We start from the raw sequence: 15,075 nt of genomic DNA, 5'->3' as shown, positions 1-15,075 counted from the left end.
CTGATGCGCTTTGACATGGATCGCTCAAAATTTGAGGCATTATTTTTGTGCATACTCCACATATCTCATAGAAAGAATGGACCCACTAAAATACATCTTCCAGAAACTCATGCCTACGAGAAAGTTAGCAAAAATGGCAGATATTGCTGAGTGAGTTTGACATCATCTATATAACTCAGGAGGCATTCAAAGAGCAAGTGTTGGCAGATCATTTGGCAGAAAATCCTGTAGACGTTGAATACGAACCATTGAAACGTATTTTCCCGACGAAGAGGTATCATTCGTAGGAGAATATATCACCGAAGCATATGATGGTTGGAGAATGTTCTTTGATGGAGCTGCAAATTTCAAAGGAGTGGGTATCGGAGCTGTCTTAGTATCAAAAACCAGCCCACACTATCCAGTATTTGCAAAACTCAGGTTTCCATGTACCAACAATATGGTAGAATATGAGTCTTGCATCTTGGGACTTAGGTTGTTCATTGACATGAATGTTCAGGAGCTACTGGTGATTAGAGATTTTGATCTTTTTGTGCACCAAGTTTTGGGAGAATGGGCTACAAAGAACACCAAGATATTGCCATATATGTATTATGTAAAAGAGCTGATCAAGAGGTTCATGAAGATAGAATTCAAATATGTTCCGAGAATTCAAAACGAGTTCGGAAATGCATTGGCCACTTTATCTTCCATGATACAACACCCAGACAAGAATTTCATCGATCATATCCCAATAGGGAATCATAAGCAGCCAGCTTATTGTGCTCATGTTAAAGAAGAAAGTGATGGAAATCCATTTTTTCACGACATTAAGGAGTACTTAGAAAAGGGAGAATATCTAGAGCATGCAACCCATACTCAGAAGCGCACACTCCGAGGGTTAGCCAACCATTTCTTTCAAAGCGGAGGAATTATGTATAGAAGGACTCCTAATTTGGGGTTACTACGATGCGTTGATGCCAAGGAGGCATCCAAATTGCTCGAGGAAATACATGCTGGAACCTACGGACCGCACATGACTGGATTCATCTTAGCCAAGAAAATACTAAGAGCAGGGTATTTCTGGATGACTATGGAAACAGATTGCATCAAGTATGTTCAGAAATGTCACCAATGCCAGATATATGCCGATATGATACGAGTACCACCCAATAAACTCAATCCAACAAGTGCACCCTAGCCTTTCTCCGCTTGGGGCATAGATTTCATCAGTCTAATCGAACATGTTGCTTCAAATGGGCATAGGTTCATTCTAGTGGCCATAAACTATTTCACAAAATGGGTCGACGCCGCATCTTACAAAGTTATAACTAAGAAGGTCATCGCAGATTTTGTTCGGGATCGCATTATTTGTTTATTAGGAGTGCCAAAGTCAAGCATCACCAACAATGTTTCCAATCTCAACAGTGATTTAATGAAGGCCATGTGTGAAACTTTCAAGATCAAGCATAAGAATTCCACAGCATACAGGCTGCAAATGAATAGAGTTGTGCAAGCCGTCAATAAGAAAATCAAGAAGATATTGAGAAAAATGGTAGATAATTACAAACAATGGCACGAGAAGCTGCCATTCGCTTTACTTGGATATCGTACCACAGTTCGCACATCAACTGCGGAAACTCCCTATCAATTGGTTTATGGTACTTAAGCGGTCATTCCGGCCGAAGTAGAGATCCCTTCTCTAAGAATCATACAAGAAGCCGAGCTCAGCGATGCAGAATGGGTACAAAGTCGCTATGAACAACTGGCCCTCATTGATGGAAAGAGAATGAATGTTGTATGTCACGGCCAACTCTACCAGAACAGAATGTCAAGAGCTTTCAACAAAAAGGTCAAACCAAGGCAATTCACACTGGGGCAATTGGTGCTAAAGTGAATCTTCCCGCATCAAGATGAAGCTAAAGGGAACTTTTCACCCAATTGGCAAGGTCGTTACATGGTTCACCGAGTATTAACAAGAGGAGAACTTATACTTGCAGAAATGGATGGAGAGATTTGGCCAAAACTTATCAACTCAGACGCAGTCAAGAGATACTATGTTTAGGATTGTTTACATTTCTTCATTTGATGTAACTGAACTACACTTGACCTGGTTCCTATTTAAGAGGGGATACGTAAGTAGCCCTGTAGGTTTGGTCACATCTTAATAAAAGCTTCATTTTTCCATGATGAGAAACTAGAGAAGAATTTTGAGGAGGACCCTCAAAATGCTAAAGCAAGTTCAGCCGACTTCATCATATGTGGAGCAGCCAAAATTAATGCATTTAAACTGGGGCAGAATTTTGAGGGGGACCCCCAAAATTCTAAAGCAAGAAGGTTGCAATGTTTCTAAAATATGTCACAGTCATCGGTTCATCTAAGTTATTTAATATCGCATACTATTACATTTCAAATAACTATATTTCTGCAAATGCATGCATATTTTTCGAAAACTTTATTTATATGATAGCAAGATGTTAACCGGGGTAACTCAAATAGGATCTCAAGGCAGAAGCAAAGATGGAGCAAGAAAATAAAAGTGCGAACCAACCTTCCCCACAGAACTCACAATTTTTCTTTGAATTCAGGCACAATAAGACAACAATATCCGCAGACACATCAAGTCATTGCCTTCAAGACAATAAATTATCTAGCTCAAATATCTCTAGCTAAGAAATACTTTACTTTCTCACTATCACTCATCGTTTTCTTTCATTAGGCTAAGCATTTCCTCCCTAATTGCATAAGACTAAGCACTGTCTTTCCCTGCATAAGACTAAGCATTGTCTCCTCTTCTTACATGAGGCTAAGTATTGCCTCCCTAATCGCATAAGGCTAAGCACTACCTTTCCCTGCATGAGACTAAGCATTGTCTCCTCTTCTTGCATGAGGCTAAGCATTGCCTCCCTAATCGCATAAGGCTAAGCATTGTCTTTCCATGCATGAGACTAAGCATTATCTCATATTCTTGAGGCTAAGCACCGCCTCTTTAATTGCATATGGCTAAGCACTACCTTTTCCTGCATGAGACTAAGCATTGTCTCCTCTTCACATGAGGCTAAGCATTGCCTCCCTAATTGCATAAGGTTAAGCACTGCCTTTCCTTATATCGAGACTAAGCATTGTCTCCTCTTCTTGCATGAGGCTAAGCATTGCCTCCCTAATCGCATAAGGCTAAGCATTGTATGTCCATGCATGAGACTAAGCATTGTCTCATATTCTTGAGGCTAAGCACTGCCTCCTTAATTGCATATGGCTAAGCACTACCTTTTCCTGCATGAGACTAAGCATTGTCTCTTCTTCACATGAGGCTAAGCATTGCCTCCCTAATTGCATAAGGTTAAGCACTGCATTTCCTTGCATCGAGACTAAGCATTATCTCCTCTTCTTGCATGAGTCTAAGCATTGCCTCCCTAAGCACTGCCTTTCCCTACATAAGACTAAGCATTATCTCTTCTTTTTGAGGCTAAGCACTGCCTCCCTAATTGTATAAGGCTAAGCATTGACTTTCCTTGCATGAGACTAAATACTATCACCATTACGCTATCTAAGACCTAGCATTATCCTCTATTCACCTAGGGCTAAGCACTGCCCTCATCTTACACAAGACTAAATCGTGTATTGTCTCATTTCGCATATGACCAAGCATCATATCCTTACATTTCATGGGTTAAAACATTGCAAGTTTTTTCAAAGGCATCATAGTTCGAAGGCATCATCCTCATAGCCGGGAACCACCATTCCATGGCCTGAGGATCTCTCAAAATTACACATTATTATTCAAAGGCGTCATAGTCCAGAGGAACCATCCTCATGGCCTGACAAAATCATTTCATGGCCTGCAAATCCCTTATCATACGATTCATGCCCCATGACGTCATGGTCTAAGGACATCATCCTCCCTGTCTAATCAAAACCTTCATGGTCTAAAGGGAATTTGCACCACGTTTAAATTCTTGCAATAACCTTTATATATTCGCATGCGCCATGTTTTACCTATTTTTTTCCTAATCCGATTTTTATTGATTCTGCATGTTATTACTTCTTTATTTACGTTTGATTTTATAGTTTTCCTTATTTACTTGTTTAATTTCTGTCACTATATAAACACCTCCCTATTCCTCTTTGAGAAAGAGTTTAATCACTATATGTTCAATAAAAATTGGAGCTCTATTCTATGATTCCCTCATTCTCTTGTTCTATACCTTGTTTTTGGCTGGCTGAAAGCTAAGGCCACCGAGTTTCTATTATTCGAACTTTCTCTTAGTGCGATCATTGCCCGAGGTTTTTTGGAAGCACTTGGAACTTTAATGCATTGAGATTCTGGGTTCTTGTGGAATTTTTGTTCTTTATTGTTGTCCGTTTAACTGGTAAGTTTCTTGACCTTTTGCAATTTCATTTTTATGTGTATCTAATTTGCATGTGTCCTCACTTCTGAAATCTATGGCTTATGTGTTTTTGGGCAAATTTTATGCACAACTCTATTAACTTTACACTCATTTTAAGTATCTTTAGCATTTAACTTCCCTTAATGCTGCTAGTTTTGAGATTATCTATGTCTAATTTGGATAATCTGAACCCCTCCCCCTTCCCCCTCCCCCCCCCCAAAGCTCGTTTAGCTAAATGTATTGGTGCGAATATGCTTACCTGCTTTGTCCTGAATCTCTGTGATGAATGCCTCACATCTGTAATAACCTGTGTTAAGACCTTCACTGTTAACTATGACTTGTTTCTCTATTATTGTGTCACTCAGCATGTTCACTTGATCCCAACCCCTTTTAGTGATTGATTGAGATCTTAACAGTTATCTCAACTTGTTTTCCCTACCATGTTTGAATTGTTTTGTTTCATGATATTAGGATGAATCCCTGGCATAACTTGGACCTTCTTAGTTAATTAGTCTAGTGGTCAATATTTGAATGCTTACGTTTGTCATTTGACAAAAGTTTATATTCCACTATGTTCTTAATATCTGCAATGGTTGTCTTGCATACGTAATTTGTTCTAATCTGTGTTAAGACCTCTTCTATCAACTAGGATTTTGCTTCCCTGCTAATATCTCCCTCAACATGTCTTTGGCTCATTGGATTCCATGTTCCTTCAATAATTACTTGGCTTGTCACAATGTGTGTTCACCTATCATGTCTAAATGTTGTTTTGTTTCCTTATGAGAATTAACATGTCTGCCTTATGACACTAGGATGTATTCTTAGCATAATCTAGACCTTTTACACTTAAATTGTCTAGTATTATGTACATGTTCATGATAATCTTTGTCAATACTGCAAACATGTCCCCCCCACCCGCTCACCCACCCTAACTCTTTCAATATATGGTTGTCTATGTGTTATTTTGCTAAGTGTTGAAGTCTTTTGAACCTGCCTCTAAATCCTGTGACCTTCTTGATTAGCTACTCTGTATGCTCAACTTTGCTATGTCTACTTTAACCTATAAGTGTACCCTCTCAAGTTCTATCCATTGACCATTGTCCCCTCTCTCTTATTTGTTACCTATGTTATCCTAAACCTCTTATTCTTGGCCGGCTAAAAGCCAAGGCCACCAAGACTCTTACTACTGGCCTCCCTAGTGTAAGCACTGCTCGGTGTCCACTTGAGACCCTTGTAAACTCTGACACACTAGGGTTTGGGGTCCTTTAGTCACTCCCTCTACTACTAAGACCTGAACTATTCCTGACACTCAATCCTTTCTTTCTATTATCCATTGAATATGTAAGCTGGTTGGTTTAAGTGACTCAATTATTGGCAATATGGTTAATCTATGGTTGTGTGATTTTGCTTTGACCTCTTCTATGGATTCTAGGTTGTGTTGATGAATATGGCTCCTTGTTGGAAATCTAGGTATGCTACGTAAGAACTGTTGAAGGCCCAAACGGTGCTGGGTATTTGTTTTGGGCCTGTTGTGGTCCTATCGTCATTATTTGTACAAAATTTGTAATTACTCTATCATTGGTTCTGTAATAATTTTGTAATGAACAATTAGGTGTTAGTAAAAATGGGGAATGGGTAGATTCTTAATGTTTGCATGAAAAAAGGGTAGATAATATGCCTATAGGACTCGATGATTTACTTGCTACATATGACGTTCGATCTATATGTGTACTATTGAATCATGTCATTAAGAGAATCACACACTACTTGTTTGAACATGAATTCAAATGCTCCAATTATTCTTGCTGCTACGTGTTACTAGAAAACTTGCCTATAGGAAATAAATATCATTGAACTTTCTTTCAATTCACATCAGCATATTCACTAGAAATCATGCCTATAAGATTCTGATTACTTCATTTTGTTATTGTATTGCATTGTTCACTAGAAATCATGCCTATAGGATTTTGATTACTCCATTTGCTATTGTATCACGTTGTTCACTAGAAATCATGCCTACAGAGCTAAGTATAATAATAAAAGGAGTTACAAGTGTCCATTGTTGGAGATCCTGCCTATAGAGTATAATTACTCGTTATAAGTGTTAATGTTGAACCTCTCAAACACTGTGTATTGCTTGTTTATGCGGTTTTTAGCATGCATAAGTAATTCTGGGCTTCTCCCAAAAAATTTCATTACTCCTTACTGCGGAAGTCACCTAGACACAATAGGTTTAATAACTGGAAACCCATAATCTCAATAATCAGCATGTATAATCCTATCCATGAGCAGCGCCTAGCCTTTGAAACTGCTTGTATGTTCTAATGCATTGTCAGAAATCATGTCTATAGAGCCCTTACCCGATCTTTGGTTACGTTGACTAGTCAAACGAAGTTATCTGCATAATAGGTGCCCTAACACACCTTAAAATTGTTAGGTGGCGACTCTTCTCCTTTATCACTCTATCTCCCATCCAAAAGGAGTTGTCACTACATCAAAACCCATTTTTACAAGAAAACAGGGCACGACAAACCCAAAGAGTGGGAACAACACGGAACATGCCATGGCTGTGACTATAAGGGAGTGGAAATGGTGGGGTTGCAACCACGTTAAGTCAAAATAAATTTGTGGATGAGGAACAATTGGTACAAGAAGATGAGATGCCAAGCAATGAAGTGAAAGCAAATGATGAGGTGAGAATTGTTATTGTGGAGGAGACTCAAGAAGAAGTGAACTCGTCTAGGGAGCACATTGTTGACATACCGGAACCGGTAGTGCCAAAGGCTAAGGCTCCAATGCCAAGGCCTCCTCCTCCATACCCTCAAAGGCTTGCCAAGCAAAATAGCGAGAACCAATTTTAAAAGTTTATTGACATGATGAAGAGTTTGTCTATTAATGTACCATTGTTTGAGGCTTTGGAGCAAATGCTGGGTTATGCAAAGTTCATGAAGGATTTTGTGACAAAGAAAGATCAATGAATTGTGAGACCATCAAGATGACACATCAAGTAAGTGCTATTGTGCACTCAATGGCTCCTAAATTGGAAGATTCAAGCGCTTTCACAATCCCATGTGCCATTGGAAGTGCCGACTTTGCCAAAGCTTTATGTGATCTTGGGGAAAATATCAACTTGATGCCATACTCAGTGTTCAAAACTTTGGGAATTGGAAAACCAAGACCCACATCGATGAGGTTGAAGTGGCGGATCGTACTATGAAGAGACTGTTGGGTATTATTGATGATGTGTTGGTTCGTGTTGATTAGTTCATCCTTCCGGCGAACTTTGTGATTCTTGATTGTGAAGTGGACTATGAGGTGCCTATTATTTTGGGTAGACCTTTCCTTGCAATGGGGAAGGCTCTTATTGATGTGAAATCCAGTGAGCTCACCTTCTGGGTGGGTAATTAAAAGGTGGTCTTCCATGTGTGCAAATCAATGAGGCAACCAAATAGCAATGAAGTTTGTTTGTTCATGGACTTGGTGACCGATGTGATTATTGATGATGATAGTGCCATAATTAATATTGAAGATAATTTGGAAGCGATTTTGCTCAACCTTGATGATGAGGAGGAGAAGGATGGCTATGTGTAATACGTGAATGCTTTGCAAGCAATGGGGTCGTACACTTGTAAACCTCGCAAGTTATCCTTGGATCTTGAAAACCAGAAAACTTCTCCAACAAAGCCCTCAATCGAGGAGCCTCCCACCTTGGAGTTAAAGCCATTACCTCCACATCTCAGGTGTGAATTCCTTATCCCTTGTTCAACTTTACCAGTTATTCTTTCCTCTTGTTTGACTAACGTACAGGTAGACTCCACTTTGGCGGTGCTACAAAAGAGGAAGAAAGCTATAGGATGGACATTGGCGGATATTTAGGGCATAATTCCAACCTTTTGCATGCACAAGATTATATTGGAGGAGGGTGCCAAATCCTCTGTTGAACATCAAACGAGGCTAAATGAAGCAATGCAAGAGGTGGTCAAGAAGGAGATCATAAAGTGGTTGGATGCCGAGGTTGTTTACCCCATTTTTTATAGTTCATGGACTTCTCTGGTGCAATATGTCCCAAAGAAAGGGGGCATAAATGTGGTTACCAATGACAAGAATGAGTTGATTCCTACAAGAACGGTGACCGGGTGGAGAGTCTGTATGGACTATCGCAAGCTAAACAAAGTCACAAGGAAAGATCATTTCCCACTTCCCTTCCTTGATCAAATGCTTAATAGGCTGGTCGGTCGTGCTTTCTATTATTTCCTCGATGGGTATTCAGGTTACAATCAAATTCTTATTGCTCCGTAGGATCAAGAAAAGACCACTTTCACTTGTCCCTGTGGTACTTTCACATTCTCGTGGATGCCATTTTGGGTTGTGTAATGCACCGGCGACTTTCCAACGGTATATGATGGCTATTTTCACCGACATGGTGGAGGATTTTCCTGAGGTCTTCATGGATGATTTTTCCGTGGTCGTGAATTCTTTGATGATTGCTTGAAAATTTTGGATAAGGTCTTGGCAAGGTGTGAAGAAACAAACTTGGTGTTGAATTGGGAGAAATGTCACTTTATGGTCGAGGAAGGCGTTGTCTTTGGCCATAAAATTTCAAAGAATGGTATTGAGGTCGATAAGGCCAAAATAGAGGTGATTTCTAAACTCCCACCCCTACATCCGTGAAGGGAGTGAGGAGCTTTTTGGGTCATGCGGGGTTTTATCGCCGATTCATCAAGGATTTTTCCAAAGTGGTAAACCCCTTGTGCAAACTTTTGGAAAAGGATGCCAAGTTCCATTTCAACAAAGATTGCATGAAGGCATTCGAATTGCTCAAGTTCAAGTTGACTTCTACTGCTATTATCACTGCACCAGATTGAAGCTTACCTTTCGAGCTCATGTGTGATGCAAGTGATGGGGCGGTTGGAGCAGTGTTGGGGCAACGTATCAACAAAATCTTTCATCCAGTCTACTATGCTAGAAACACCATGAATGATGCACAAGTCAACTACACAGTGATCGAAAAAGAGCTCTTTACTATTGTTTTTGCTATGGAGAAGTTCCACCCGTACTTGATGGGTAAAAAGGTGATTGTTCACACCGACCATAAGGCACTTCGATATTTGATGAGCAAGAAAGATTCTAAAGCAAGATTAATGTGATGGGTGATTCTATTGCAAGAGTTTGATCTCGAGATTCAAGACCGCACGGGTAGTGAAAACCAAGTGGCGGACCACTTGTCTCGTTTGGAGGAGGAGGGGAGGCCACATGATGGTCTTGATATAAATGATTCATTTCTCGACGAGCAACTCCTAGCCATTTCAATGACCGGGATGCCATGGTTCGCCAACTTAGCAAACTATCTTGTGTGTGGCATTGTACCAAATGAGTTCTCTTCAAACCAAAGGAAGAAGCTTAAACAGGATTGCCTTGACTATTATTGGGATGAGTCGTACCTCTTTCGAATTTGTACCAATGGTATGATTCGACGATGTCTGCCGGAGGAGGAACAAGTGGGAATTCATGAGGCTTGCCACTCTTCACCGTATGGTGGTCACCATGGTGGAGCAAGAACGGCGGCAAAAGTTTTGAGTTGTGGATTATATTGGCCTACTCTCTACAAGGATGCTAGTGAGCTTGTCAAGCGTTATGATGAATGCTAAAGGGCCGGTGGAATCTCAAAGAAGAACGAAATGCCTCTCACCACCATTTTGGAGATAGATATTTTCCATGTGTGGGGTATTGATTTCATGGGTCTGTTTGTTAGCTCTTGCGGGAACACCTACATTCTAGTCGCGGTTGATTATATGTCTAAGTGGGTCGAGGAAATTGCTTTGCCCAACAATTAAGCGAGGAGTATGGTGGCATTCTTGAAGAAGAACATCTTTACAAGGTTCGGTACTCCAAAGCCATAATAAGTGACGGGAGTTCGCATTTTTGCAACAAGGCTTTTGATACCTTACTCAAAAAGTATGGTGTCACTCACAAAGTATCGACCCCCCATCTTCCTCAAGCAAGCAGACAAGTTGAAGTCTTCAATTGGGAGATCAAGATTATTTTGTCAAAGACCGTGAATGCCAACCGGACGGATTGGTCAAGAAAACTTGATGATGCTCTATGGGCTTATAGGACGGCCTACAAAACACCGATCGGGATGTCTTCATATTGGTTGGTGTTTGGGAAAGCATGTCATCTTCTGGTGGAACTTGAGCATAAGGCCATATGGGCTTTGAAGAAGTTGAACCTTGAGTGGGATGTCGCCGCAAACTTAAGGGTGGCACAATTGAGTGAGCTAGATGAATTCGGTACCATGCCTACACAAGCTTGTCCCTATACAAGGAGAAGATGAAGTACCTCCATGACAAGTACATCTATAACAAGGATTTTAAAGAAGGTGATCTTGTGCTATTGTTCAATTTCAGGTTACAGATGTTTCCAGGCAAGTTGAAGTCTAAATGGAGTGGCCCATTTGAAGTGGTAAATGTAACCCCCTTTGGTGCTTTGGACTTGAAAAATAATAACGATGAGGTATTTAGAGTCAATGTGCAATGGGTAAAACACTATCTTAGCAAGGTTGATAATGGCCACATCGTGGCAGTTCTTCATTTCAAATGATTGGTAATCTGCATCATGTCGCGACATTAAATCAGGCGCTTCTTAGGAGGCAACCTATGTGTCTTTTTCTTTTTCTTCTTCATTAGATAGGCTTTGTTTTGTGTTAACTAGTTTTGAAGTGTATGAAGTAGGTGTTCATTGCAGGGATTGTGCATCAGAAAAAAATTGGCTAAGTGTTGCAAAAGTGAAGACCGCACAATCACTCTGCGGCCACACAATTCTGTGTGCGATCACACAACTGGAAGGCCAAAAGTGCATGCTCTCTGACGATTGGCGTGTCAAATTTCAAAGCTAATTTGCGCCCGCACTCACTTTTGTGCGGACCGCAGAGTTCAATCAAAGGTCCAGGTAAAGAGTGCGGACCATACTCAAAATTGTGCGGCCGCACCTAACTTAAATCTTGAACGACTTGGTCAACCTATAAATAGATTCTCAATGCACTATTCACAACTTTACACACTCTGAGTTCTTGAACCCTAAGCAAGCATAGTGTAAGTTCAATTAGTTCATAATCCTCACGTATTTCGTCGGTGTAGATTCTTACATGTATACTTCATCACTGCTATGTTTATTACATCATTGGATTTTTCAAGTTCTTTTAGTTTTTGTTCTTTTGTGTTTGGGTTATTTTTAGGCCTAAAATGTCAATAGTTAGTCATATGTGCTTAGAATCATATGGGTAATATCATAGATGTTAATTGGGGCCTGGGTAGATAGTTTATCATGTTTTATTGCAAATACCATGTCAAGGGTAAGGCAACTACCTCCGCTGGCCAGTTTGAGGAGCCAACGGTAGTGGTTATAGATTCAACTATTGAGCCTTCCATAATAGTCGAGCCTTCCACCGGGACAACTGACATGACACCACCTTCTTTTTCTAGATCATCTACTTTAGTGTCAGCGCCTGGCTCTTCCACATATCCACTCACTGCATTGCAAATCTCCCAGACATTGGCGAGTCTCAATAACTGGATGCAGATAGCTACTTCAAAGCTGTCTAACATATCTAGTGTTGTTGCAGCACAGTCTTCTACCCCAGCAGCATCACAGGTACCTACGTCAGTGAAGGAAACATTGTCAAATATCCTGAAAACTTAGAAGTCCATTATGGATACTATGGTGGCACATGGGGAAAACATTGAGGAGTTGGGAAAGCAAGTGAAGAAGATGCGGAAATCTCAGGCTTCAAAGAAGTCAGTGGATAGGTTAAGAAAAAAAGTTGCCAAGATCGCATCTGGTGGCGATTTACCATTAGATTTGTTGATGGAGTCAGCACCAGCAGCACCATCAGTACCTGCGGCATCAGAGGCACCAGCTGGCCAGTCTGAAGAGCCAAACCTTACTGCCCACACCACTGAGGAGATGCTCCAAATGCTCACCAACCCTGTTGTCCCTTAGCCAGGTGATGATGAGATACAGTTGGAGGAGACCGAGGGTGCTGAGGATGCCATGCACACTGAGACCACATAGGGAGTTCTCTTAACTCTCTACCCTTCCTTATTCTTATTTTTTAAGCATTGAGGACAATGCTTATTTATATTCAGGGGGTGGTCTTATTTGGATGATTCATTATTACGTTGACATTTGGCCTGTAATAACTCTAATACTCTTTTTCTTTTATATTTATTTTCTCTTTGGTTATGTATATATTTATCCCCTTCACTTGATGTATATATTCATTTCCCCTCGATTTGTATATTTATTTGTCTTACTTTCTGTAGTTTATTTCATAGCTTCTTTAGTTTGTTTTTCTTAGTAGTATAACTTCTTATTTGCTTTAGTAGCTTCTTTTTGATTTGTTAGCTTCTTTTTATGTTTAAGTTAGCAATAAGCCTTTATTTTTCTTAATGCCACGGTTCTTTTCAAAGGTGGGTTTTGTGTGAACCGGGTGGCTCTTCCCAATGATGTATGGCGTGACAAACTTCTTAAGGGATTGAGTCCATTTTTTTCTTTTATGTTAGGTAAAAACAGTAGTAATGAATAAAAGGGTCTCAAACATGTTTCAGTTGATACCAACACATTTACCTATGGCCTTATGGTTAAAAATAAGTTGTTGGCAGAAAATAACTCTAGTTGTGACCTTTTGACTCTTGTGTTGACTTAAGCAGTCATCGAGTGGTTCAATCGAGCCATTTATGATTCTCAATCTTAACTAGGGTTGTTGTAAGACCTCGACTCCGTTCTCTTTAGCAATCCAGCAGCGTGAGAGGTGAGATATTTAGTTGCAAGTCCAATGTACCTGTGCTAATAGTCTAGAACTTACCCCGAATGTTTTTCTAGGCGAAATTCTAAGTGTAGCTTAGCTTGAGAAATGATTATAGGCTCTCCTTGATCCACTTTGAAATCTTCCATAGCCTACCAATGTGATATCCCTAGTCAACCCATTTGAGCCTAAACCCTTTTTCAATCAATTACCACGTTACAAGCCTTAATCCATTTTGTAATGACCCTCTCTTGGCACCCGATCTTTCCTTAGCATTCTTGAAAAAAAATTGGCTAAAGCATAAGTTTGGGAGAGAGATGAGGAATTTGAAAATGATATAAAGGTACAAAAAAGAGGAAAGAAATGAAGAAAAGGGAAGGCAAAGAAAAGAAAGAAAGAACAAAGAGAAAAATACCAAAAAGAAAGTGAATTAAGTAAAAAGTTGAAGGGATTCTAAAAAACAAGGATGAAAGGCATGAAGTAAATAGAGAAGGAGAAAAATGAATATCATGACCAAGAAAGAGTGACGCGTCTCTCTAGTTCCCCCGAGGAAAAAGAAAATGACTCAAAGAGTCAATAAAGTATGAGCCAAAAAGAGAAAATAGAGTGCTTAAGGAATGATGAACACATTCTATTCCAAAAAGTCCTACCTTGGTCCAAAAGCCTTCATTACATCTCGAATGCGCTTACATTAGTAGTGATTTACATGAGGGGCAAGCATATGGTACTTAGAGCCATACTTGTGACATTCTTTTGAGAGAGATGAACGAACTTTTCGCAATCCTGGAATCGAGTGTTATATTCTAAAGTGAGATATACTAACAGAGAGTAGAGGAGGAGGAGTTTGGGATCCACAATGACCTACATGATATAGCGAGCTTTCTTGATGAATTTTTTCTTTTTCATTTTCCTTGCAATTTATAATGCATTAAGGGGACAAAGACCAGAAACTCTTCGCTGAATGTGGCTCATAACCGGTACCGGTGCAGTGAGGTATTCCAGTTGAGATTCCCGAACTTTGACTCAACTCTTGATGCTCTAGTGTCACCTTAGAACTATTGTACTCAAAAAGTCAAATCATACGTGTTGTAGGTAATTGTTGGTCCAATTGATGTGTGATTGATTCATCTTAGGCCATCTGAAATAGTCTTATCTTGTGAAGGTGGGAACTATCTTATTTGCTTGAGGGCAAGCAAAAGCTTAAGTTTGGGAGAGTTGATAAGTAGGAATTTTAACTACTTATTTGCATTATTTTACTTTCATTTTAGCTCAAAAATTGCTTAAAGGTATTCCTGAAAACTAATAAAATGTGCTTTCTTGCAGAAGTGTTGGAATATGAACCAAAGAGATGAACATCAACTCAAGAAGGAGTAATTTTGGACAAAGACCAAAATAAGGTTAAAAGAGCAAAATGCGGACCGCACAATATTGAGTGCGACCGCAGAACATGAGGCAGCCTCTGTCAGTTGTCCTTTACAAAGTGCGGCCACAGAAGATGAAGTTCAGAGAGTTACGATTTTGGTCCAAGAAGAAGTGCAGACCGCACCACTATTGTGCGGCCACAAAATCCAAAGCGCAACCGTACTCAGAAATGTGCGGCCCACGAAAATCCCCCATGTCAAAGCGCAAGATCAAGAAGTGTGAACCGCACCATTATTATGCGGTCGCAGAATCAAGAGTGCGGCTGCACTCAGATATGTGCGGTCCACAGAAGTTGAAGAAATGCGGCCACAACCCAGAATTGTGTGGCCGCAGAAGTCTAACCTGTCAAGCCAAGTTTCAAAGTATGGACCGTACATAGAATTGTGTGGCCGCATAACTTCCACAAGGGCAATTTTGTCCGATAATTTTAGCTCGATATAAATATATCTTTTTGTCATTTTTAGGTTAAGTTTGGTGCACCTA

General features: G+C 40.1%; 2 protein-coding genes across 2 annotated transcripts; both read left to right on the top strand.

Moving 5' to 3' along the window:
- The first annotated feature begins 322 nt into the window (after positions 1-322).
- LOC138881496 (uncharacterized) lies at positions 323-7,228 on the top strand. The gene is made up of 3 exons (XM_070161727.1): positions 323-1,092; positions 1,246-1,640; positions 6,948-7,228. Exons 1-3 carry the CDS (start codon positions 323-325, stop codon positions 7,226-7,228), a joined length of 1,446 nt encoding a protein of 481 aa, XP_070017828.1.
- A 2,022-nt stretch (positions 7,229-9,250) lies between these two features.
- On the top strand, positions 9,251-10,015 carry LOC138881495 (uncharacterized). Its single transcript, XM_070161726.1, has 2 exons — positions 9,251-9,431; positions 9,534-10,015. Exons 1-2 carry the CDS (start codon positions 9,251-9,253, stop codon positions 10,013-10,015), a joined length of 663 nt encoding a protein of 220 aa, XP_070017827.1.
- Positions 10,016-15,075: the final 5,060 nt, after the last annotated feature.

This window comes from Nicotiana sylvestris, chromosome 11, assembly GCF_000393655.2.
Source record: "Nicotiana sylvestris chromosome 11, ASM39365v2, whole genome shotgun sequence".
NCBI classification, from domain to species: Eukaryota; Viridiplantae; Streptophyta; class Magnoliopsida; order Solanales; family Solanaceae; genus Nicotiana; species Nicotiana sylvestris.
This window is presented reverse-complemented; position numbering and strand designations above follow the sequence as displayed.